Here is a 27333-nt window from a genome sequence, read left to right as displayed (position 1 = left end):
ATATTTTCTATTTTGTGTGTGATCAGACTATATTTTAGACAGGAAAGGAAGAAAAAAATCAAAAATGTCTTTGTATTTTCTTAAACCCCAGAACCACATTTTTCACCTTTTAAAGAGAAACGGACATGTTGGGTTTGATTGGGAAGCTTATCTCTCTCTGCAGCTTGTACCTTTTACAGTCCCAGGGGCAGAGGAGCAATCAGCAGTTATTGACACAGCCATCTTCCTTAAGTGCATGTGTGGGTACCATTTGTGTTCAAAGAATTATAGGCAGATCACAAAGCTAGACACCCCTCCCTGTCCAAAGTGCTGGCGTCAGAAACCTTTAAAGGCACAAATTTGCAACAGAAGCAGGTCAGTGCCCAGAGATGGAGAAAGTAATTTTGCTCTCAAGCACTTTGATGGTTTTCCTCATCTCCAGCTGTTGCGCTGAGGAAGAGTTTATAGTCTGCTCTAATTACCAGAAAGCATTTGAAGGAGCTTGCTATGAGTTTGTAGGTCTGCAGTTTTCCTTCCTCAGAGCTGAAGCGTGGTGTGAGAGAGGTGGGGGACACCTGGTTTTTATCTTGAATGATGAAACACAGCAGTTCCTTCAAACATACCTGGAGCCTGATAAGGACTGGTGGCTTGGGCTGGCACCTGCAGCGCCAAACCTCACTCAGGATTCCTCTCCCACTGAAGGTGAGCTGATGGAGCTCTAAGAAGATATTTCAATAATTTACAATAAATTTATGATTATGGGACGGCTAGTAAACATTTTAAGTCAACTGAAAATTTATGTCAAAAAAATTGCATTTCAATAGTTTGCAGTTTGTGCTTTTGTTTAAACACAAAAGCGAAAAATCTGAGATATCCTAGAGTAAAATATGACCTCAGAAGGCAGCGTGTGCTGCGTGTTGGTATGGTTTATTATAAAATGGATGTGGAGGGATGAGCACAGGTGAACAGGAAGGTAAATCTTGATTTATTGAAGTCCATACCATTCCAATTTCCAGCGTTCCTTTAAGTGTTTAACTTTTACTGACCCAAAACGCTCAACTTCTTTCTTTTCTTTCTGAATGTATTTCACAGATTTCCATAAGCTATCATAAAAGGTTCAGATCAAATTATGTTTTGTTTTACTTTTTGGTTAATAGGTTCTCTTGCATGGTTGGACAGTTCAGATGTCAGCTACAGTAACTGGGTAAACCCACCTGATGTCCAAGCAGCTTGTGGACACATTCTGGGACACACAGGCTTCCAGTGGACGGCCACAGAAAACTGCACCCAGGAACTCAACTTTGTCTGCCAGTTTGGTATGTTCCCTCTAGATACACTGTACTGCTATGATTCAGTTTTAAATTTATTTCCTATCCATCCTTTTTTCAGGCTTCAATCAAACAAAATTACCTTTATAAAAGTAAAGTGAAGAAAATTATTGCAACACTATCCAGTTGTATTTGTTTTCTACCAGGCTAAAGAAGTTAATTTCCCAGCTACTTTCTGAAATGCACTTGCACCCCTGGTACCAAGCAGACCCAGGAAGATGCTGCCTCCACCATGCATAAGCTTTATTGGGTTTAGCCTTGGATTTTTGTATCTGCATATGGCTCTGTAATATTAATATATAACATGTACTATAATTGTCTTTGTAAAGAGCCTTGAGATGACGTGTTGTGAGTTGGCGCTATATAAATAAACTGAATTGAAATCTAAATAATACCTATATCAATTATAATATTGCGTATTTACTCTACTTTGGAAATAACAGTTTAGATGATCAATTAAAAACCCAGTAAAACAATATTGTCCATAATGACCACAAGGGAGCTTATCAGGATCTATATTTGTCTGTTTTTATTCTTATTTTTTTATAATACATTGTCTTTGCAGATATTGGAAGAACAGTTGCATGTGAAGGTCAAAATGCCAAATTGCAATGCGGTTCTGGTCAGGTTTTGGAGATTGAAGATGCCTTCTACGGACGGAAAACTATTCATTATTGCCGATCCCACTTCACTACTTTACCCACATTTTCCCAGGAGGAATGCAGCTGGATTAATGCTTTGGATTCTGTAACAGGTACAACAGATCATCTTTAGTTGCATTAAACTAAGATAGAAAATGGGACATACGAAATTTAAATATATGTATTGGAGGTTACAATTTGTGTAGACTAGTAGCACTGATTTGCCCCTAAGCAAAATTGCATTTTGTATTTAAAAAGTTGTTGAAAAAATAAAAATGGTTAAACAAACAAAAATTACTAATAAAGAATTCTAATCAATAAAACAAAACTCTAGATAAATGTTTTGTCAGAGGAGCTATGTAGGTTGTCTAAGGGTGTGCATGCTTTCATAATCTCATTAGTCTCACTAAAGAGATTTATCATAAACAGCTGGTAAACCAGTTCTATCATAAAAAAAAAAAAACAATGAATAGATTAAGTATTAAAGTCATTCTTTTTGACACAAGTGTTTTTTTTTTCTCCTCCATTCTCGGTTTATTGCTGTTTTCTTCTCAGCTCATTGTCGTGGACTGCAGGCCTGTCAGGTTCCATTGGATCTGAACTCCTTCACTGAACCCTGCCCAGTGTTGGGAAGTTATCTATCGGTGGAGTACCACTGCAAAGACGGTCAGATACAAAATATGCTCTTCCACTAATATTAACAGGTTACACATTCTATAGTGTCTATCTTAATGCTTTACAGTGATTATTTATGCAAAGACAATCTGTTTTTTCAAACGAGACTGCTTAAACTGGAGTTTAATTCTTATAGCTGGAACAGTTTCACTCTGCTTCCTCTGAGCTTCTTCATATCAAAGGCAATAGGGAATAAAGATTACTTGTAAAACATTCAATTCACATGAAGATTAGTCTCTAAATAACTTAGCATAGTTACAGACAGCTGGTTTTGGTTGCTTGCAGGAAACTGAGAATTGGTTTGGAACTGAGAAGGCACAGGGCAGGGCGGTATGTTATTTTAAGCACCCCCAGTGGAGAGTGGGTTTCTTTTAGCTTCTTTCACTCATCATCCAAACTATCTGTTCTGCCTAAAAGGTCCAAAAGCATTTTGGTCCTCAAAAGAGTCTCCCAGAATCAGCATGTCAGCCTCTCTTTAGATTAATGATTGGGCAGAAAACTGCCATTGGTGCACCACTACTAAATACATGACCTAATTTGCTGGTACCTTTGGGATCATTTTTTATGCAGAAAATCAGAGCATTAATACAATAAATAAATAAAAATAGCCTAAGACCTGCATTATGTATTATACCTATATGTAGTTTTTTTTAGGCAAAGGTTTTAGAGGACTTTTTTTTGAGAGGCCCGATGAGCCACTTGCGGCTTCAGAGCCACAGGCTTCAGACCTCTGTCTTACAGGTATAGTGGAGGATGTTCTTTTTCTGGGTGGATCTTCACAATAAGTGGTCCTCCTAATTGTAAATCCTTCTGGTGATATGTTTACGTAAAGCCGTCCTACGTGCTTGTCCCCTTTTTTACTTATGGTTGGTGAGTCTGACATATTGGAAAAATTGAAAAATTCTTTTGGAAAGTAAGCTTGTATGAGCATTGCAAACAGCAACTTTTTTTTTCAATTCATTTTTATTTGGTAAAGGCATAAACCATTTCTTTACAGAATTTCATAAATTGTTTAAATTTTCCCAAAGGTGTTGATTTATAAATACAAACAAAACAAATTACAGAAACAGCAACTTTTAAACAGAGCGTGCACGAGGAGAAATGGGCTTGTGCATTCTCTTGCACGCTTTTAATAGGTGTTCCCTCTCGGGAGCGGATACAAGGTTGTACATGTGCATTTTTTTAAAGTGGAAAGGAAGCATAAATAGAATTTTCTAAAAAATGAAACTATACATTTAAGGTGTAGAGTGTAGACTACATAGAAACCATGCCTGGATTCTTTCCTCCCACTCACTTCAGAAGAAACTCTTTGCATGGAGAGAAACATATCTTCAAGTAAAGAATTAAAGTTGTATTGTGTTTTAAAACTATTTTCTATTTTTCATCTCCTTCATGGGTGAGAACCTTCACCAAAAAAGAGCATCTTCTCATTTTGCATGTGTTAACTATGTTTGTGAATTATTATTCATTTTTTTGTTGTTAAACCGTTCCAGGACTTTCCTTGCAGATCATTAACCTGGCTTCTGTTGTCGATAATGTTTCCATCACTGTAAAATGGCTCCTTCATCCCTTTCATGGAAACTTAACTTGCACCGTGGATACTGGAGATGGCCACATCATTGATCCATATAATCCAGAAGAGTAAGTAGTATTGTTTAAATAGATACTTTATACCATAGTTATCTTTCTTTAAGTTTATATCTGTTGATCCCATTCTTATAAGTGAAATTTTCTTTTGATGCTGGGCAAAAATCATTTATTCATTTTAAAAAGGATTAATTTTCATTATTTTAATAAGAATAATAATTGAACTTTGTTCATCTCCCAATGGAGATTTAACCCATCTTCTTGGGGAGCAGTGGGCTGCGATTGTGCGGTGCCCGGGGAGCAGTGTGGGGTTAAGGGTCTTGCTCAGAGACCCAGAGGGCAGGCTGTCGGGATCGAACTGGGTACTTGTGACCTTCTCAGAGCATTAGCGCACTGCTATAACCACTAGGCCAACACTCCCCCAGTTATTTTACAACGACTGTTAACATAGCACTAATTGGTAAAGTATTTTTGTAACATTAAACAAATTTGCTCAATTTAAAGATTAAATTTTTTTTAAATAGAATTAAGGCATTTCTACCAGTTGGATTGAACATCCATTTGGCCTTAACTAAATCAAACTTTAGTCTTTATTTTGGGTCACAGGATGGAGTCTGCAATCATACACAGATTTCGCAAGCCTGGTGTTTTCATAGTTGAGGTTGAATGCAGCACCAGTGACTGGCACGTCACTGCTCAGAAAACTATAATAATCCAGGAGCCTGTTGGTGAGTTGAGAGTGGTGAAGTGTTATGGCAACAATGTGACAACAGATGGCACCAAATGCAACACCCTCTATGGGGGGCCTGTTCAGATACAACTTGGACTGGAAACAGGTGAGTTTTTTTTCCCCAGTTCTGCAGCATATTATATTAGACATGTCTTGAAAAGTAACCTACGACTTCTCCTTTTTAATAAATTGGTAGTATCTAAACAAAAAGACTTACCTTACTTTTTTTAGATCTACATTCAAAATGACTAGTTTCTTAAGGCATTGCATTTTTTTCTCCTCTTTTTTTTCTTCTAAAAGGGACAAATGTTACATACTCAGTTCTTCTTAATAGCAATCAGATTGCAAACTCTTTTGTGGACTCGGGGAACCAACCTCACAACATCACACTGAATCAGACTGTGGTTCAAAGTCTTAAACCTGGCTGCAAGAATTTAACCATATCTGCATCTAATGGGGTCACACCCCACCCAGTGTCCACTGACCTGCTGCTGTGCCTCCTGGAACCTGTTGTCGGCCTGCAGGCCAATATAATGACAGAAAAGGATGAATGTCCAGACTCTCCTGATCTCACCATTGCTGTCTCATTGAAGCAAGGGTCCCCAGTGGAGCTTTATTTTAACTTCACTGGGTTAAGAGACGTGCTGACTGAAACCAGAAACATGATTAATAATAGCCTGCATACTCACGTGTTCTCCCACCCACTGGAAGGTAGGATTTAAAATTATTTTCATAAAAAAAAAACAGATCTTGGAAATAATTGAGCTTAATTATATATTTTTTTCTATAAACAGGGCTTTTGAAAGTGAAAGTCCAAGCTGTGAATGTCTTTTCAAGCTCTCAGCTGGAAATTGACTTAATGAAAATACTGCAGGCTTGCCAGAATTACTCCTCGACAAGTGAAAATGAAAACACGGTATGTTGAAATAGTAAACACGACTCACTATATATACTGTATGTGTGTGTATGTATGTGTGTGTGTGTGTGTGTATATATATATATATATATATATATATATATATATATATATATATATATATATATATATATATATATATAATTTTTTTTTTCTTGTTACCACCAAACTATCTTATTTGCAGGAGGATAACTATGAAATATCAGGCGGCTTGGAAATAACAGCTTCTCCTGACCAGTTCGTTGACCACAGTCAGAGTGTTGAGCTGAATGTAGCCGGTGCTGAATTTCGGGACAGCAAAAGATTCATATTTGAGTGGCAATGCAGTAAGTTATACAGCCATTCACCACGGTTAAAGCCAGCAGTTAGTCATTTATTTACCATGTAGTATTAAGGTTGAAGTTGTAGGTTTGGTCTTATTTCCACCATTGTTTAAATTCAAATGAAAGAAAATCATTTCTACAGCTCACATGCCTGAAAAGTAAGGGATTTAACTCGACTGTTTCTTCTTTAACATTGCTAGAGGGTGATCAGCAAATGGGCGCACTATTTACATGCCATGTCATACATGTCTGTTTCTATCTAAGCACCTCAGAAAGCATATTGTTGTTCTTCCAAAACCATAATAAGGGCTTTCTGTGTGCAGGTATTTCAAGGCAGGACATAATGTCTGTTTTGCTTTTTTAATATAGATAATGCAAAGGTTGGAGTTGTTTCTGGGTCAAAATACTTAGTTTTATTTGTCTGTGTTGGGGCATTTTTTCCTTTATTTGACAATAACACTGTAACTTGTTTTTGTTCCAGATGGACACTGCTCATGCAGAAATACAACAAGGGAAGAAACTCATGTGATTGAAAAAGATTGTCTTCCTAATCCATTTGAAATATTTGAATACAGTTTGACTATGAGGAAAAGAACATGGTTTAGGAAGTGGGTGGAGCTTGCCCGAGCCTCTAAATGCATTACAGTTACCCCTCTAAAGGAATTACAGGACATCACAATCAGGTAAAACGTTTTAAATAAATTTTTAGCTTCTATATATGACATGCACAACATTCTGTATCAAGAATATATATATATATATATATATTTTTTTTTTTTCAACAGGTTCCATGTCCAATTTAGGGGCAATGAACCCTCATGATTGTGTCTTTGCTCTTTTTTGCTCCATTTGTGGTTTGCTATGTTGTAAATAGTTTCACTGTTGGTCTTTGCAGGTGTAACAACTGTGATTCCTTAAATGTGAATGAAAGTGCAAAGCTAAGTCTCAGCTGTGCAACAACTTGCCCAGATGTAGTTTGGCAAATAGAAGATCCAAAACCTATGATGGCAAGTTTGATTTAATCCTTACAAAATTAAACATCTTTTTTTTTTTTTACTAAGGACTACTTACTTTTTTGTCCCTCAGGAGGATCTCAATGAATGTTACTCAAAAGCAGGAAGAAGTCCTCCTACAAATATACAACATGGTGACACTGAATACACAGTCCCCAGTCAATATCTAAGAGATTCAAGGAGCGTCCAGCATAACATCGTTGTGATTGCTTATGGTACTTTCTCTTTATTTCACAGCATGTGATTGTATATTAAATCAACTGTACCCTATGTGAATGGGACTTAATCTGTTTTTAATTACTGTAGGCAAGAAGGTCCCTGGGTTTGTCAAATACAGTATTCCAATCCCAGCTGCACCTGCTGTACCTACATGCAGCATCTCTCCACAGTCAGGAAATGTGCTTGATGCTTTTGAAATTACCTGTGAGTTGACGTCTTTCTGCTCCACAGGCTGTCTTTATTGCCTCAAGACCGACACAGGTAACGGTTTGATGCTAAAAAAGTTGCAACATTCTTAAAGAATATGTTGATAAATTAACTGATATGCATAATAATGGAAATTATCAAATGAAAATAAAAAATATGATAAACTAAAATATTTAATGGAAGATATATATATATATATATATATATATATATATATATATATATATATATATATATATATATATATATATATATATATATATATATATAATGTTTAAAAGGCAGTCATTTGATGTATGGGTCATTTATGTGTGGCTACCCTACTTTATTTCTGAAGGAACCTGAACAAACTCGTGGTTGTAGGGTAGTAGTTGGAGAGAATGTTGCCAAATGGCTCAGGATGGTGGAGAACAAAATGACTGAGAAGGTTAAAGAGTACAAATTGAGGTCAGAGGACAAAGTAGTGGAAGCTAAAAATGGAAGAATATTGCATGGCTTTCAGGGAGGAGTTGAAAGAAGCTCTAGGTGGTGAGGAGGATCTTCCAGAAGACTGGAGAACTACAGATGAGGAAATAGGGAAGAACATAATGAAAGCACTCAGTATTTCTATTGAAAGGAAAGTTGAGAACAAGACTTACTGATGCAACGAGGAAGTACAGGAGTGTGTTCAGACAAATAGATGAGGTAAGAAGTGAGAAAGTTGCCTGAGTTATGACATTAGCCTTGTAGCTATTGAGGCATAGCTACAAGGTAATACAGTTATTTGTTTGATAGGCTAGACAGTAAGGAGGGAGAAAAACACATATAGACTGTTAAGGCAGAGATGGAAAGGATGTTAGACAGGTTTGTGAAAGGAAGATGGAAGTGCTGTGAAGAGTTGAATGAGGAAAATGAGAGGGGGGAAAAAGGAGCAGAAAAAGTAACCATCAGAGATCAGGAGGTAAAAAAAATTAGAAAGGATGAAGAAACAAAGTTATAAAAATGGATGGAGAGTTGAAAGGCAGTTGGTCCAGATGACATCCCTGTGGAGGTATGGAAGTGTGTAGGACAGACGGCAGTAGAGTTTTTGACTAGATGCCTAAGGGATGGATGGGCAGTGCACTGGTACAAATCATCAAAAAGGAGAGGTGCAGAGTTATGGAATGGATCTGTGATACTGTATGAGGAAGTCTGGAATTGTAGAGAAGATTATTGGTGGTTCAAGACAGCTGTGAGATAGTGGCGAGTTTTACTGTAGGTATAAAAGAGAAGTTTAAGGTGGAAGTGGAGCTGCATCAGAGATCGGCTGTCTCTTGTTTGTTGTGTTGGACAGTTTGACAGATGATGTTAGACTTAAATCTTCATGGACCATGATTTTTGCAGATGACTTTGTGATCTGCAGTGCAAGCATAGGACTGGTGACAGGAAAGTGTAGAGAGTTGGAGATTTGCCCTGGAATGAAGTGGAATGAATGTTAGCCATACCAAGACAGAATACATGAGTGAATGATGAGGGCCGAAGAGGGCCCATGAAGCCTCAGGGATCTGACATAAAGTAGGTAGAGGGTTTTTAAGTGCTTTGGGTCAAGAGCAACAGCGGAAAAGCAGGTTGGAATGGATGGAGAAAGGTATCAGAAGTTTTGTGTGATAAGCGACTGAAAGTAAGGATGCACAAGATGGTAATGAGATCAACAATTTTTATGGTTTAGACACGGTTGCACTGATAAGATACGTGGTGGAGCTGGAGAGAGCAGAGAGGAAAAGTTTGAAGTGTTATTTAGGAATGACAAGTCTGAAAAGTATCAGGGATAAGCACATCAGAAGGTCAATGTCATGTTAGATTTTTTTGGATATAAGGCCAGACTGAGAGCATTTTAACATTTTCAAAGGAGTGATGGTGAATAAATCCTTTGGATATTGAAGCTGGTACAGCAAGGGTGGAGGCCAAGAGGAAAACCAAGATCTATGGATGGAATAAAAAAAAAAAACATGAAAGAAGTTGGTGTTACAGAAAAAGATGCGAATGAAAGTTAGATGGAGGCAGATGATTAGCTGTGCCCCCGTGAAAGGGAAAATAGGAAACACGAAGATGTTTTACTAGCATAATATTATATTTTTACAATTATTTGTACGATTTCTTAGTTGACTGAGAAAAAAACTACACAACATTATGATGAATATTATAGTTTTGCCAGCTTATTCAAGAGGACCAATAATTCAACAAAGCTGAAGCGGATTTCTTTATCTCTAAGGCAAACATCTCCGTTGCAGTAATACAAATGCAGTGAAATCAATCTTCCTGCCTTTGGGAGATGAGAAGAACAATCACATTGTTACTGTGGTTGTGACAGTGAAGAATAAACACACAACAGCGACTACAACTGTTGCAACTCAGGTTTGTAGTTTTACAGCAAATATGGTATATCGCAATCCTAGAAATCCCAGCCCTGGATTAATGGAATAAACCGATTATGATCCTCAAGGTAATGAAAAGCAACTCCAGTGCCTCCATACTATCTCTTCAGTCTGCCGTCAAAGACACTGTAGATCAACTGGAACAGCAAGGCCTGCTTTCTGGTGAGGCACTTGGACAAATATTCAGTTCCGTTTCGGACGTGCTGAATTCAGAGGATGACCGAGGTCAGAAGGACGCAAAAACAAAGGTATGAAATTGAGGCAGCAGCTACAGTACAACACAGAATCAGAGTTCGTGAAATATTGTTGGTATCTCTTTCTTTTACCATTTCAGCTCCGGGAACAGATGTTGACCAAAATGACAGAAGTTCTGCAGGACTGCCCAAGCAACACAACACAAGAAGTTCAAGTTTCAGCTGAAGCTGTGGCTGGACTAACGCAGATGTCAGATGAGCTCAGTCCTGTCGCTCAAGTACAGTAGACCACCTTCAACATTTACTGGTAGAAGTGAAAGCATTAAGCGAGCAACTCCACTGAAGTGAAATGTACTTCAGTCTGGGGTTTAGTGAGATGAAATCAGTAAAAGTTCAATTAAATATTAACACTTGTACAATGATCTCTATATACGTTTAATTCAGGTGGTATAAATCTGAACTAAACATAAAGGTTCATAATTGACTGATAAATGTGTTATTTTGAATTTAGCTTTACATCATGCATGCTTGTTTGTTTCATGCCCCTTCTTCAGGAGGAAGCTGGCTCATTGTTGGTGAACCTCAGCTCTTACCTTTGCACCATAACCATCCAACCGCATGAAAGAAGAGATGAAGATGTTGTGCAAGCAGCTACACCCATAGTTGAAGCAGCCAGTAATATTCTAAATGTTTCATCAAATGTATGGACAGAAGCTTCATAGATGCAGCTATAAGGTTTTCCTTGTTTATATTTGGTGTCTGACAAATGTGATTTTATTTTTATCCACAGAAAAAAGTCTCAGATTTCCTTCTGGTTGGGATTAACAATCTTCAGAGTGCTTTGTTGAATAATAAGAAGTTGAATGCAGAGCCTGCGGTCATTGATTCTGGTCAGATCAGTGTATATGTTAATAGGTAAATGACTAATGGGACTTGGCTGAGTTTACACTAAAAAAACAGAATTTATGCTTTTGCTAAACTTGAACTAATGTGTTTGCTGTAGAATATCCTCTGAAGACATAAAGGTGCATAACATAGATGTCCAGAAGGAAGGTTCCTCCAGCTTTTCCATTCCTTCACTCCCCATTGGCATTCTCTCTCCGATGGAGCCGGTGGATATCAGGGTTAGTTTGTTCTCAAAACACAAATAATTAAATTCCAGTGGCAAAGACGGTTACTGGGTCATCATCTTACAAAAAAATATATATTTTATAAGTAGAGCTATCCAAAACTATCAGTTTGTTTGCCTGTGTAAGCTTTGCTTAGTTTACTCTGAATATGTTTCAACACCTATCCTGGAGTCTTTGTCAATTATGTCGGCTCGGACCACATCAATCTGTGGTTACCATTGAATTTCAAACCAAACACACCCAGACCAAAGCTGAGTGGTGGTGTTTATGCGGCCCAGTGAACAGAGGACCGTTTGGAGTCCTATATCAGAGAAGCCAAACGACTACACAAATACCCTGCCCTGTGCAAGATTCAGCTGTTAACTTGCGCCTTAAGAGCATACGACCCACGTTTGATGATCAAAATGTTCTTTTAAAGGGAGGTGAATGAAGCTATGACCTTTGTGAAAAGATTTTAAAAATCACTGAACAGAGGGAATGATTGTGGTTTCAACTTCTAAACATATCAGTCATGGAACTCATTCCAAAGAATTACATCGGCACCATCATCTTGAATTTAAAAGGCCTAACACTTCAACAACCCAGGGGGACGATATGTTGGTCATTGATTTGCATCTGACTTGCAATGTACTTAAGAGGATTGGCTGCCATGCAGCTTTAAAATTTTACTTCTCCAACATCGATTGATCTGGTGCGTGCAAGCACAATTGAAAAAGACTCCTGGATCTTTAAACTTTATTGATCTCACATTGGAGAAATTTACCTCTGCATTTAACCCATCCCCTTGGGGAGCATTGGGCTGCCATCGTGTGGAGCCCGAGTAGCAGTGAAAAAAAATGCAAAAACAAAGATTTTTTTCCATGTCTTGCGGTTCAAATACCATTTTTAACCCATCACCCCACTAACTGACCCCTTTTAAACAGACATTTACTTGAAAGCTTAAATCTTTCATATTTATCATTAAACCATAAAATTTTCTCAACCCACAGGATGGAACAGCGAGGTCCATTTATATACATTTTACTTAAAAGACTTTTAAGTAGGAGAAGAAAAAAAATTTTTTTCGCCCAATGCCTTTAGATTCGTGAAGACCCCCAGAGGAACATTTGTCAATAATAATTTACTATTTTTGGACTTTGAGACAAGAGGATTCCCAAAGAGCTTTTAGATGAAAACGTACCTAACAATAGAAAATGCACCAAAGGATAAAGCATCTTGTAAGTCCTTGTTAGCCATATTCCTGGATGCTCTACTGATAGTTTAGATAGGTGTTTTAGGCTTGATCTTTGTTGTACCATATTTTCCTATCATTTTGTACATTGTACTGTCATGGTCAGACAGACTGGGCTGAAAAGTGCCAGTCCACTAAACTCTAAAGGAGAACCTTTAGAAAGTCTTGATAAATAATACATGATCTAACTACCTGAAAGCCAAGTATAACAATGGCAGATACAGTTTTATAAAACAGAAGAAAAGAAGCAGCAAATGTATACGTGTTAACTAGCTCCACATGTGGCCCAGTCCAGGAAAGACACATCTATTTAGCACTGAGCCAGTCCTTATGTCAGGGGACGAAAGAGAGCACATAGTTAGTCACAGTATGGAGGACCATGTCTTGCAAGTCAATGACTGGATGCAATCAACAGGTTTTCCTTGACAGAAACTTGTAACCAATCTGACTGTATTGTCCCTGTAAAGTGCCTGGGAGTGATATCTGTTGTGAATCGGCACTTTATAAACGGAATTTAATTATTACTCTTGCATAATTAGAACCATACAGGAAAATTATATAGAGGCAACCTATCGTTTTGTATTTGCATGCATTTACCTTTAAGTTGATTTAAAGGGTTGTTTTATTTGCATATAAACACAGGCTTGTAAACTACTTCCAAAGTAATGAGTGTAAATAAAGTGTGACAATTAATTTCTTTTGTTTCATCCGTCTGTCTAGATGATGAGTTTTGAGAAGAATCCATATGCCTGGAAAGAGGATAACATCACAGGAACTGTGGCCTCTCTGTCTTTCACCAGAATGAATGGCACAGTCATTCCTGTAGAAAACCTACCTAAGGAAATAGAGGTCACATCACAAACCTTTTAATATCTTCACAGTAAATTAATCTGTAAAACATTCAGGGGATGTCTGGTTTTTATTTTGTGGATTTTCAGATTCTTCTTCCCAGGCTCAATGTTGGGCAGCAGAACAGCACAGTCCTTGACCTCGCAAATTTCAGCACATTAGTGATTGACATACCGTCACCAGAGGTGACCCTAGTGCTGAAAATGGAGCCTTCTGAAGACATATCCTTCATGGTGTTCCTTGGATATAAAGATTATCCGAGCGATAAGAGTCATGTGGCCAAGACCAAGCTCCCGCTAGAGAAAACAAGTGAAGGTACTAAAGCCTTCTGTTGGTGATAAAATGAACCTCTTTTACAGTCCTTAACAAAGTCAAATCTTCAAAAACACAAAACATAAGTACTCAGAGCCAAGACCACATAATCTACTGAACTCAAACTAGATACAGAAGTAAAATCTTGTCTTCCTTGAACCATGATCCTGAAATCTAGATGGGTGAAAACCTGCATTTATATCACTGGTCATTGTTTTCTAGCAACTCTTTCTATATGGTCAGCTAGGATAATATTGTCTGTCATTCTATTACAGAGGAAAAATTTACTTGGGTGCTAAGTCCCAAAGATCGAACAGGAGGAGCTGGAGCTCATTACCTTCTTGTAAAGCCAATTGTTGAGCCAGGTGTCAAGTCAGTCAACGCCACAGTTGCTGTCACTTCTATTGCTGCTCAGTGCAAATACTGGAATGAAACCAGGTCTTCATGGAGTGAAGATGGCTGCAGGGTGCGCAGAAAAAACACAGCTCACATGGACAATGACTGCATTATACATAAACTGAAACCTCGTGTTTGTTTCTGCAGGTTGGCCCCCTAACCACACCTTTGGTCACTCAATGCCTCTGTAACCACTTAACGTTCTTCGGCAGCTCCTTCTTTGTTATGCCCAACATGGTGGATGTCTCTCGCACTGCTGAACTCTTTGCAACATTTGCTAACAATCCGGTGGTGGTGTGCTTTGTGGGATCGGTTTTTGTTGCTTATCTGCTGGCGGTGGTATGGGCACGCAGAAAAGACATTCAGGACTCCACCAAGGTTATTCTCGTTAGAATTTTCTGATCTCAATGTTTATTTTCACCACATCGACAAAGCTGCTAGATTTTATTCGGTTCTCACTTTCAGGTTAAGATAACGGTTCTTGAGGACAATGACCCTCTGGCTGAATATCGCTACATGCTAACTGTTAATACAGGCCACCGTCATGGTGCAGCCACTTCCTCTCAGGTGAATCACAGCACCACTGAATAGCTATTTTAATAAACCTCACCCACCCTGACTGACCTCTCTTTTAGGTTACCATAACTCTGCTGGGAACAGAGGGAGAAAGTGAACCCCACCATCTGACAGACCCCGAAAAGTCTGTCTTTGAGAGAGGAGGGGTGGACTTGTTTCTCCTTACCACACACTTTTCTCTTGGAGATCTGCAGAGCATAAGACTCTGGCACGACAACTCAGGAGATCACCCTGCATGGTTAGAGGAGAAAATACTGACGGCTGCTGTAGTTGATTAAAATAAGACATTATCATTAACTTTTTTCATTTTGATATACAGGTATGTGAATAAAGTGATGGTGCAGGATCTAGAAACTGGTCAGAAATGGCACTTTCTGTGTAACTCCTGGCTTGCTGTAGATATGGCTGAGTGCTGCCTTGACAAGGTCTTTCCTGTGGCTACAGAGTCAGATTTAAAGAGATTTAGGTAAGACCTGCTTTAATGTAGGGACATTTCACAACATAATTTAAGCTGCTGTAATTTCTATCAATTGTGTTTCCTTTTCAGTAACTTGTTTTTTATGAAGACTGCCAAGGATTTTCAAGATGGTCACATCTGGTTCTCGGTCATTAGCCGACCTCCCTGCAGCACTTTCACACGTGTGCAGCGAGTGTCCTGCTGTTTCTCCCTTTTGCTTTGCACCATGCTGACAAGCATTATGTTTTGGGGCATCCCTACAGACCCGTCTGAGCAAACCATGGATTTAGGTATGCTACATATGTATGGGCAATCCTTAATGATAGTAAAGATTTATACTTGAGATTTTTATACTGTCCCAAAATACAAGTCTTAAAAGTTATGTGTATTTGTTGTAACTATGGGCCCCCTGTTTAGTTCTGATAATTTCTCTTCTTGTCCAGCTTGTCAGTTTAGGTCGATGGCCTTGTATTGGTTGGTTTGCTGCGGTGTTACACTTTTTTTTATTTTTAAATGATGGATTTAACAGTACTCTGTAAGGACCCTAAAACTCTGACCCAGACCTGTTTTAGAGGGCTCCTTGGTCTTCACAGTATAGTTTGCTCTCTATTTTCTAATAAACCTCTGAGGTCTCCAGAGAATAGTTGGATTTATACTAAGATCAACTGACTACACAATTTTTGCAGATTGAAATTAGCTAAATTCATCATAACTTTTAAATTTTTCTTCCTTCCAATTAAAACCCTCCTGTCCTTTTTCTACCACTTTATATGTTTACAGTATATTGTGGTGTTCTATCATATCAAATTACAATAAAATACATAGGAGTTTGTGGTTATTTGGAAAAATGTAAAAATATATTCAAAAGTTATATTTTCATAATCTTTTTCTTTTTGTTACTGACATTATGACTATCATCCCCACCATTTCTGGATACTTTCTTCCCTTTTTGTCTCTTCATGAGTATTACTGCATGCACTGTTTGATTGCTAAGCTGCATGTGGCATTTTGTTTTTTATATAAGAATACTCAGTCATGCGAAAGGAAGAAGACAAATTTTCTCCATTTTACATGCAACCGAGATCCACCATGATGTTTAATATGACTCATTAAAAAAAGTTCCTAAAGTCCAACTAAAAAGTCTGTCTCTATTGCAGGAAATAAGAGAAAATGTTAAAACAAGCTTTACATTGCAGGCCACATCGAGTTTACCTGGCAGCAGGTCATGGTTGGAATTCAAAGTTCCATCATCATGTTCCCCATCAATCTCCTTATTGTCAGCATCTTCAGAAACACTCGTCCAAAAGAGAGAAGTGCCAAAGCAGATGGGTCAAAACAAGGAAACACTGTTAGAGTTTCTCCCTCACAGACTTCATCTCCTCAAACAGAGATAAAGCATATCACTCCAGACACTGTGATCAAGGTGAAGTGACACAAATCGTACGAGTTGCATGTGTTTTTTTCCCTGTTTAAATAGCTCAACAGGTTTTTTGCCATAGGACATAAAGAGAATAACGCAGTCGCTCTCAAAGACCATGAAGAGCCCATTGCCAAATTTTGATCTTGATCCAGGCCAGCATGTAGACATCAACATACTGCTGTCTCTGGTGGAGGATATCATCAAATGTCAGAACAATGCAACAGTAGACTTCTACTCCAGCAGTTTCAAGAAAGACAGCAACATGACTCTGAGTTTGGGTGCTGTCAATCTACAAGGTGAACTATGTTTTTCACAAAACTATTTCACAGTTGAATATTTAAAACTGGATTTGTTATCTTATATATTGTATTACGAATAGAAAACGGTTTGTGGGGAAGCCCGGAAAAGACATTCGACAAAACTCAAAAGAAGACAAACAGCAGTCGGTACCTGTACAAGCAACTGCATCATGTGGAAAAGGAGCTTCGTCTGTTGGGACCCTCTCAATTTCCAAACACCAGAAGCTACAACAGAGCCATGCAGCAAGTTCAGGGAATGAAGAGTTGCTTGGAGTCTCTGCTGGATGGAGACCAGCTGAACCGCAGCCCCAGTCCTGATGAAATTATTAGCAGTGGCCCTGGAAAGAAGTGCTGCCAGGGTGGCCTTCCATGGTGGTTTGTGTTTGTGGGGTGGATACTGGTGATTGCAACCAGTGCCGTGTCAGGATACTTTACTATGATGTATGGGCTGACCTATGGGAAGGACCAGTCTATAAACTGGCTTATCTCCATGGTGGTGTCCTTCTTTGAGAGTCTCTTTATCACCCAACCTCTGAAGGTAAGTGGCTGCATACAGGGCAGATTAAAGCAAAAGGTCTCGAAATCATTCCTAAACATTTAACTGATGTTTAACTGAATTTTCTGTTTACTGAATTAATGTCCAACATGTTTTTTTGTTTAATAAGTTGGCTGCTAAACAGAAAATAAAACATTTTATATTATCTTTCTATATTATTTTATATATCTAATAAAAGATTTCACATTGAATAGTTGTTTTTGTTTTTATAGAGTGCCATAAAGTTTGAAATTCTTTTGTTCCAGGTTCTTGGGTTTGCTGCTTTCTTTGCTCTTGTTCTAAAGAAAGTTGACCAGGAGGAGTTTGGAGAACCTCAGATTGCAGAGAAGCTCACACATGCAGGCAAATTGCTTAATTTATTTTTTAAAAATCTAAAAAGATCTAAAAAAAATCTTTTTTTTTCAAAGAAAATCAGAATATATTTGTCAGCTCTATGAAAATTCTCCCTCAGATGATCCTGATGTGGTGCTTGTAGCTAGAAGAGACAGCACATGCAGTTTCTACCAGCCACCGCCTCCTACAGACATCGAGAGGATGAGGAAAAATGTAATTAAAGAGCAGAAAGTCTTCTGCCTCATCAGGGAGATTCTTGGTAGAGTTTCATTGTTTGCAGCATTAATAACTATAATCATAAAATAATGTTAATACAGTTTGAATAACTGATGTAAATGTGTTTTGATGCAGCTTACATAGGATTCATGTGGGTCCTTCTTCTGGTTGCATACGGTCAGAGGGACCCTAATGCTTATTTTCTGAACCGACACATTCGACAAGGCTTCAGTAAAGGAATCTCCAACACCATGAGCATTCAGGACGTGTTCGACTGGGCAAACACAACTTTACTGAGAAACCTTTATGGAGATTACCCAGGTGACTATGCCAGGATGTCTGTCCTAAAAAATAAATCCTAGATTTTAATTTTATAGTAAGGAAAGAATATAATTGTTGTGTTCAGTTTTTCTATTTCATTAACTTACGGATATCCATCCATCAATTTTCTGACACGCTTAATCCCAAGTGGAGTTGCGAGGGGTGCTGGTGCCTATCTCCAGCTGTCTACGGCCAAGAGGCAGGGTAACTTACGGATATACAGAGTGATAATTTCTTTTAATTCATCTGAAGTAAATAAGACTAATCTTTTTAAATTCAATGTTTTATTACTTGGGATGCCTCGGTGTAGGATGCACCGAGGCATCCCAAGCCCCGCCCCGATGGGGGCAACAGCCTCTGGGGTCAGATCCACCAGGCACCCCACTCCGAGCACCCCCACAGCCCCAGGACCCAGGGACCCCCGAACCAGCCCCCGCGCCCTGCAGGACGCGTCCCACAGCCCCCCACTACACTAAATGTTGGAGCCGATTAAGGGAGCCCAGAGAGATCGGTCTGATGGGGATGCAGATGCCGTCTCAAGATTAATATGATCCGACAACAGATCTCTGTACTGACTGATGCTGAGTTTATCATTACTTTTCCAATTCATGAGGATAGTTTTCTTTGCGATACATAATGCAGTGAAGGCCATGCAAACTGATTTTTTTTCTAGAGAGCTTCCCTCAAAGTCACCCAGCAAGCAAATTGATGCGGAAGGTGAAATTTTGCAACCAAGGCACAGTGATAAGTCCTTACACACCTGTATCCAGAACCTCTGAACCGGCGTACATAACCATAATGCGTGAATATAATGAAGTTGATTGCCTGTGCACTGTGGACAGATAGTATACTGTGCAAAACCCATCCTGAATAATCTTTGACCTGTATAGTGCACTCTCTGGAGGATTTTGTATGGTATTAATTGTATATTTGGGTTTCTAGTCATGTTAAAATTTGTTAAACATATCTGAGCCCAGAGGTTTTGTTCAAAGCTGACTGATAAATCCTCCTCCCATTTCATAATAGGATAAGAGATAAGATAAGAGATATTGTATCATCCAGTTTATTTAGTGTCCTGTATAATTTAGACAGTAGTGGGGGGTGGGGGAGTTAATTCTAGGAACTGTGATATATTAGTTGGAATTTATAAACCTCCATTAATATGCTTAAATTTGTTTATAATTATAGATTTCATTTGTTCATATTCTAAGAATTTATTTTTGTTAATGCCATATTGCATATTTAATCTAGAAAATGTGATAAACTCCGTTCCATCAAATAAATGATCCAGATATGTAATACCTTTATTCTTCCAGTACAGAAAGTTGATCATATTATTGTTTTTTAGAATGTCAGGGTTATTCCAGATGGGTGTACGACTGCATGGGATAACTGATGACTTCGCCATTTTAAGAAATTCCTACCATGCTGTCTGAGAAGAGCTGATGTTAATATTTTTTAAACATAATATTAGAGCTAATAAACAGCAAATTATGATATTACTGCATAATTATTTATTTATTATTTCTTTAGTTTTCTGTAGTGTCTTTAAGCTGATTCGAGGGGGTTTATCCTTCCAAAGAAATTTATTGATGGAAGAATCTAGAGATTTAAACCAGTCGGATGATGGTTTATTGGGGATTATTGAAAATAAATAGTTAATTATAGGTAAGACCCTCATTTTAATTGAGGCTACCCTACCCAATTATGCATTTAACAGCAGCTTGGACAGGGCCATTTTTATGAGGTTTCACCTTGTTTTTTCTTTTTTTCTCTCTCTCTTTTTACTCTTTGTAAACATATTAGACTAAAAAGACCGGTTGTTGGAGTTTCTGGGTGGAAATTTCTCATTTTTATTTTAGGATATGCCTTGGTCGACATTCCAGGGTCATCGTTTTGTTTCACAATAAGCAGGATGTTTTAAGCTGTTGACAGGTGGGGACCTCAGGCAAGCCAGTAGCGCAACGACCAAACTCTTGTACAACAAAGCAATGCTTTTGTAATAAATACGGTCTGCTGTTATGCAACGTGTTGAAAACATGTTGGGTTTCCTGAGAAAAATCTATTATTTTGATGGGAGAATATGTTAATGAAAACTGTATTAACTTTTCAAGATTTTTAGTTATCCAGATGTTTAAGCTGCCCATGCTTTTGGCATTAAAGCACCATCAGAAATGTTGGCTTTTAACTAAGCGCTGTTGAGTCTTCTGCAATGTCTTAGAATGGAGGGTATAGCAACTGTATTTGTTTTTTGTTTGTTTTTCTGTTTATTAATCTGAAAAAAGAACAGTTTTCCACCTTGCATATGTTCAACTTGATCTGCAACCCCCTGACTCCAGCTATATTACTTACACAATAATTTGCCCACATTTGGCATTTGAAAAAATATTAAACCTTTTTGAGAACTTAAAGGTCCCATATTAAGCAAAATTCACATTATAAACATTTTATAACAGCAACGTGTCCTGAAGCCTGTGTATGAAGTTCACAAATGAAAAAAATCCTAACACCTCTATCATTGCCCTTCTCCACCTCTTGGCTAATGAGTGTTAAAAAAAGGTCTGTTAGAAAGACATTCACCTTATGTCCCCATATATGTAGCAGCCAATCGGTCAGTCTGCAGTCTTGATTATATTATTCGATGCTCCTGTCTGGTTGTCATGGTAGCGGGTTTTCGGGATGCAGTCTTTGGGAGGACAGGTTTAGAAAGCCGAAACAGCCAATCCAAAGGAGGGCTGAATATGGAGAATTTTGGTAAAGGCCGTTTGCCTCATCTGAAAGGAATTTTCCTACAGAAATTGTAAAGACATGCCGTGGCGGCTTCATTGTGAGTAAGTTTTACTCTAAAATGTAACATAATATGGGACCTTTAAAGATGCCTGAAATATTTTAGTGAACTATAATTAACGTTACATAAGTTTACATAAGATTTTGTTGTCTATGTCCCAACTATTTGAAATTGGTTATTTAAAATCAAATTTTTCCTAAACGTTTTGCTAAACATTTTATATATTTTTACTAATTAATGAATTAATTAATTAACTCACTAACTTTGTCAATAAAAATCTAGCTTAATGAAAATCCATTCTGTTTGAATTAACATTTTACATTTCAGTTTTTGGAAGATGGGGCTGTGAATCAAAGATTTTCTTCTACTTTTAACAAAAAAAAGCTTAAATCACATAGAATAATATTGTTTTAACTGGATCTGTCCTTTGTTGATGTCCTTTTTATCATATTTAAACATCTGTTTTCCTCACACAGGCTTTATAACAGACGGAAATTCAAAGCTTGTGGGTAATGCTCGTCTCCGCCAGGTGAGAGTGCAGAAAAACTCATGCCACGTTGCCAGCACCATGCAGGAGTCTGTTCCAGACTGTCACACTTCTTACTCTTGGGATTCTGAGGACGTCGGCTCTTACGATCCTGGCTGGAGTCCTAATGTGGTAAAAAACACATCCCTGAACCCCCACAACCCGTGGATGTACAGATCTCAGAGCGAGCTGAGGGGTTTTCCCATCTGGGGCGGCATAATGCTCTACAGAGGAGGCGGCTTTGTCATGGATCTGGGCCCAGACTTACAAAAGTCAAGGAGGTAGAATCTGTAATTGTATAAAAAAAATATCACCTTTAAATGGAATGGGAGAACCCAATATTAACCTTGTCTCATCCATACCTCCCTAGAATCCTTCAGTACCTTTATGACAAAACTTGGTTAGATGTGTACACCCAAGCCATCTTCGCTGAGTTCACGGTGTACAATGCAAATGTGAACCTCTTCTGCATTGTTTCACTCATGCTGGAAACCACAGCCACTGGTTAGCCCTTCAGGTGCAGTAGATTGTATTTGAGAGCTCCCAGCAAGAACTAATATGTTGTTATTATTTTAATCCAGGCGCTTTCCAGTTCCGCAGCGAGCTTCACAGTGTCCGTCTTTACCAGTCCGCTGGGGGCCTCCACATCTTTGTCATGGCCTCTGAAATCATTTACTTTCTGTTCATTATTTACTACATGTTTGTTCAGGTGCATTGGTATTACACACGCTTTTTTATTTAAAAAAAAATTGAAGTTTCAACCAGGATTAATTACATGTGCTTATTCTGGTACCAACAGGGAAAATTAATTAGGAGCCAGAAATGGGATTATTTCAAGAGGAAGTGGAATCTGTTGGAGTTGGCAATCATTATCCTCAGCTGGAGTGCGCTGTCAGTTTTCATCAAGAGGACTATACTTGGAAAGAGGGATATAAGCTTTTATCAGAACAACAAACAGCAGTAAGAGATGGAAACATTCTTATTTCAAATCTGATCAATTAATCCCTAATGTATGCTCAAATGACCTGATTGGTTGATTATAAATAGGGTCCTTTGCAGTTCTCTTTCGAATATGCTATGTCTGCAAAGTACTACAGTTTGCTCTAACACCATGGTTCTCAAATCTCAAAAGTACCACCAGTGGAAGCTATAGTACCTGTACAACAACAGTTATATTGATTTGCTGTATTAAAAAACCTCAAACTGTAATGTGAAGCCATTAAGCATAAACAGACAAAAAAGCTGACATCCTCACAGTGATGCTTCACCAGAAACCTCCCAAAAGAAGCATGATCGTGTGCGTGTGTGTGGGGGGGGGGGGTTAAACTTCTGAACAAATGTAAATGAGGAACAAAGGTTAGTTACTGTAATCCATTTACATTGAAATCAGAATTTAGATCTGAGAATGAAACCAGTGGGATTTTTAAAAACTTTACGTTATATCTAGTACTGGCTATTCAAAATGCTAACATTGCATTTTTCTGTTGTTGTGCTACATTTTAGCTGACTTTTTTCTATATGGGGTTGTTAGGTACTGACGGTACTGACTCATCTACTGATGAGGAATTTAGAGAATAGAAAATCTGTGAATAAACAGTTACTAAAACCATGGGGATTTGCAACTGTTCCCTAAGACTGTGGTATATCTCTCTACTGTTAGCTATACTAACGGAACTGTCAAAAGCATTTACTCAACATACCAAATTATTACATTTCGATATGTCAGTTTTTAACATGGTCATCATAAGTGTATGAAATCCAGCATTTAAACATAGACCCCTTCATTTTTGGCATTAGGGTGTTGTCCAAGATGTGGGTCCCCTTAGTTTGTATGAAACTGCCTTTTATTGCTTAACCATACTTTAACAGTTTGTCTAGTTTCATGCTTCTCCCTTTGTGGGAACAGTTTGGGGATTGCTGGTCCTATTTTAACATTTGCACTAGTGCACAAAGTGAGATCTACTGTATCTATACATGGATGTGAGTCTGATTTAGAAGGACAGGCATGCACAGTGTGTTGGCCTCAACCCTCTGGATTACTGTTTGGATGAATCTGAGACGAGTCAGGCTTCAATAATGCACTTCTAGAAGAATGGTTGGAAATTCTCAAACTTTATGGAAAGTCTTCTTCTGAGGGTAAAAGTTGTTATAACTGAAAAGGGTGTTTAAAAATCCAATTAAAACCTATGCTTGCAGAATACTGTGGGAAAATACTAAAGTTCATTGTTGTTTTAGGGTGAATAATAAGTAGTGAAACAACATAACGCTTAGTGGCCTAATTAACTGCACGGTCTCTTGAATTAAACTGACAAACAATAACTGTAAATGTCTGTAAGTCACAGTACTCCAATTAAAATGTTAATAAAAAATGAATAGTTGCCTATAATCTCACATAGAATACATGTTAACATTATTTTATCTAGATAATGGGACAGAGCCTCTAAACTCCCATGATAAAAGCTATGTTTTCTAATTCTATAATCTCAATTTTTACCTTTTTTTTTCTCTATCATACTCTCTTTGACTTACCTGCATTGACAATGCAGCATGTTAGACTAGCATCCACATAGCTACCAAATACACAGTGTGCAGTGACGTCTAATGTTCAGGGTCAGTCCTCCTTATAACATGCAAGCAAGCCATGCTGAATTTTGAGGTTAAGCTGTTAAGAAATCTCCTACTTTCAAGCTTGTAATGTTAAATTTATATGGACCATCTGTTTTTTTATTTTATTTTACTTACTTAAAACTTCTACATTTGAACTTCTGAGTAATAAACTGAAATTAAATTGCATCTTTGCAACAATCATACAGCTGCAAGGGATACATCTTTTCAGTGGAATCTATTAAAAGGGAAAAGGTTTCATAGGTCTAATTATAACTGAACCGTATATGCTTTTATTTTGAGATACAATGCCTTAAACATTATACAACAAGATTGGATTACAAATTCTGTTAAACTGGAACAGAAAATTACAAAATTTTCCTTTTCACAAAAAAAACAAAAAACTCTATTGGTCTAACTTTAGCTAAGTTGACATTTCAAATGGTAAGTTGAGCCTTGTCTTCTTTATTTTGCATCCAGATTTGCCAGTTTCCATGAGACGGCTCAGGCAGACACAGTGCTTGGGTATCTGATTGCCTTTCTGGTTCTGCTGGCTACAGTCAAACTGTGGCACCTGCTGAGACTCAACCCCAAGCTGCACATGATCACGGCCACACTGCAGCGTGCTTGGACTGATATTTCAGGCTTCCTGGTGGTCATGACCATCATGTTCATGGCTTACTCGATTACTGTGAGGATTTTCCCACGCTTAGTGAAGTTTCTGCAGAACTCTGTTTGGTCAAAAAAGATTTAATTGAAGTTGCTGATTGAAAGACAATGCCTCTCTTAATTTCAGTCTAACGTGATGTACGGGTGGAAACTGTACTCCTATAGGACTCTGCTTGATGCTGCACAAACTATTATCAGCTTGCAGCTTGGCATCTTTAACTACGACGAGGTTAGTACAAAGTTATTGCAACAGCGGATAATGACTGGTGATCCTTGTTAATTGTATTTCTTCCAATCTGCCAGGTTCTAAACTACAATCCAGTCCTTGGGGCTTTCCTTATTGGATCCTGCATTGTATTCATGACCTTTGTTGTGCTGAATCTATTTATATCTGTTATTCTTGTGGCATTCAGTCAAGAACAGATCCATCACAAGGTAAATTATTTATATTCATGAAAAGTCTCTATTATTATAGTCTCCTATTATATGTTCTCTCTTCATACAGCCACCAGAAGAGGAGGAGATTGTTGACCTGATTGTGATCAAGTTCTGCAACCTGTTTGGACGTAAATGTCAGAAGCAAGTGGTTACCTAGCTGGTATTATTGTGAGGATAAAGGATGCCATGTTGTCTGAAGTGTAACATCATAACCTTACACAGATGCGATATTTTTAGTTACGGCTGCTGTAACCTGTCCTGCTGCCAATCGCCATTTCAGTGTTTTTCACTTCTTACAAATATATTTGTATGTGTTATCAGATATAGGTAATGTTTTTTGCCATGAAATTCTAATAGTCTTAGAATAATCTGTTTCTTATGACTTTTACTCAAACTGAAAGAGACTGCTTGTACATGTTAAATAATGAGCTATGGAAGCATCATCCTCTGTTTAGTCATTTGTGCTTTGAACACCAACTTAGCAATTTAAGGTGATGACAAAAACAACCATAGGTAATAGAAATGTTTTATTTATTTTTCGCATGAGCATATAAAGGTTGGAAGAAAATATCCTCCATCTTTACTTTAGGTTCTGCTTTTTTTTACTTTTATTCAATGAAATATTTCACTCCATGTATACAGTCAAAATACAGAGTAGTATGCCATTTGATCTGGAGCCTATAAGCCATCTAAGTTGCAAGACACTAATGGACTACATACTAACATACAATAAAAGATTTGTCTTCTAGTAGTAAAATTAAATTATGTGTTATTGGCAAGTTTGATTAGAGATTCATGTTTTTGAAATATTTTCCTTTTTTTTAAAGGAAAAAATAAATTTTAAGGCTGCCCCGTTTCATTTAAATGGGGGGAGAAATTAATCACACTTCAATTCACAACCTCTATTAATAAGCTTCCAGTATTGAGGAAGATGTTGGGAAGATCACCCATCTTGGATTTTCATACGGCCAAAGAAAAGGTATTTTCTTTTTGGGATTATAAAAAATTAAACTGAATTGAATTTTAATTGAATATATTATTATATTCGGAGTGCAACAAATGAGTAGTTTTAGGTCAGCAAGTCAACACAAAAAACAGACTTCATTATTTTACTCAGAACATGTGTGTTCTAAGAATTTTACTCAGAATTAGTATTTTGCAACCAGTGTAATCAAGGCCATATATTCTTATAGGAAGGAAACGTTCCTGGTGCTGCATGAAGAGAAATATACATTCCAGGACAGTTTTTTTTTTTTTTTTTGTGCCATTTATACATCATTATAGATTGGGGGGAAAAAAACAACCAAAAATGTATTTTTATCATTTAACCAGTGTACTGTAAAACTGGCTTTTTTTTTAACCTACTTAGGAAGATATCTGAGCAGTTAAGGATCTTGTTCAATCAGACAACTCTCACAAGAACCAGAGATGTATTAAGTAGGTTACTGTACAAGACCAAGTTTTTTCAGCAGCTCACATAGTTATGCTGTAAGCAAAATTTAAATGCACTCAATCATGCTTCTAAATACTTTTAATCAACCTAACATAGTTCTTATTTAAATGATGACCTTTGATCAGCCCCCTTGTCAAATCAGTTTAAAGAGGACAAGTCTTTCTGGATGTACTCCAGTAATTAGCCTTACAATGAAATCAATTACAACTAGGTCAGTCAGTAGATGTGATTTACCTAAACAATCACATTCAATGGGTTTTAATTGTTTTTAAGTTCTAAGTCATTTTTTATTGAGTATAACATGCACTTTTTAAAGCTAATCATTTTATTGTAAGCAACTTACAATTTTAAGAATCTTTTCTATTTTTAAGCTGTATGGAAAAGATGTACACTTACAAGTAGTGTAGGACATTGGAAGTATGGCAAGCAATCTTACCATTTCATGACCAAAAAAGTGTGTAACACCCCTTTCCCACTGGCTGAAAATCCTGTTTAAACCCAGCAACAGTCTGCTTTTAGTGGCAGCGGGAACAGCTCACTGACGCATGACTAAC

The 27333-nt window shown here is 37.7% G+C and overlaps 1 protein-coding gene across 1 annotated transcript; it reads left to right on the top strand.

The window, feature by feature from the left end:
• Positions 1–360: 360 nt before the first annotated feature.
• Positions 361–25899, top strand: LOC119792180 (polycystic kidney disease protein 1-like 2). Its single transcript, XM_038298682.1, has 41 exons — positions 361–681; positions 1137–1295; positions 1873–2061; positions 2504–2614; positions 4117–4264; positions 4817–5046; positions 5241–5651; positions 5735–5856; positions 6041–6182; positions 6661–6862; positions 7075–7186; positions 7266–7407; positions 7499–7672; positions 9849–9991; positions 10080–10259; positions 10346–10483; positions 10760–10906; positions 10996–11120; positions 11209–11329; positions 13287–13415; positions 13505–13730; positions 14003–14193; positions 14271–14501; positions 14589–14690; positions 14759–14937; positions 15019–15165; positions 15247–15446; positions 16353–16579; positions 16656–16872; positions 16956–17413; positions 17677–17773; positions 17883–18023; positions 18116–18301; positions 21566–21896; positions 21986–22119; positions 22197–22324; positions 22415–22575; positions 24700–24910; positions 25016–25117; positions 25192–25323; positions 25394–25899. Exons 1-41 carry the CDS (start codon positions 369–371, stop codon positions 25481–25483), a joined length of 7329 nt encoding a protein of 2442 aa, XP_038154610.1. The 5' UTR covers positions 361–368; the 3' UTR covers positions 25484–25899.
• Positions 25900–27333: the final 1434 nt, after the last annotated feature.

The sequence above is a fragment of the Cyprinodon tularosa genome, unplaced genomic scaffold, assembly GCF_016077235.1.
Source record: "Cyprinodon tularosa strain WSP-4 unplaced genomic scaffold, ASM1607723v1 ctg412, whole genome shotgun sequence".
Lineage (NCBI taxonomy): Eukaryota > Metazoa > Chordata > Actinopteri > Cyprinodontiformes > Cyprinodontidae > Cyprinodon > Cyprinodon tularosa.
The sequence above is the reverse complement of the archived record's forward strand: the minus strand, read 5'-3'. Positions and strand labels throughout refer to the sequence as shown.

Coding starts and splice junctions, on each gene's coding strand:
- LOC119792180 (XM_038298682.1), top strand. CDS start 369: ATGGAGAAAGTAATTTTGCTCTCAAGCACTTTGATGGTTTTCCTCATC. Junction 16,873..16,955: donor GGGTGCTGTCAATCTACAAG/GTGAACTATGTT, acceptor TATTACGAATAG/AAAACGGTTTGTGGGGAAGC. Junction 18,302..21,565: donor CCTTTATGGAGATTACCCAG/GTGACTATGCCA, acceptor TTCCTCACACAG/GCTTTATAACAGACGGAAAT.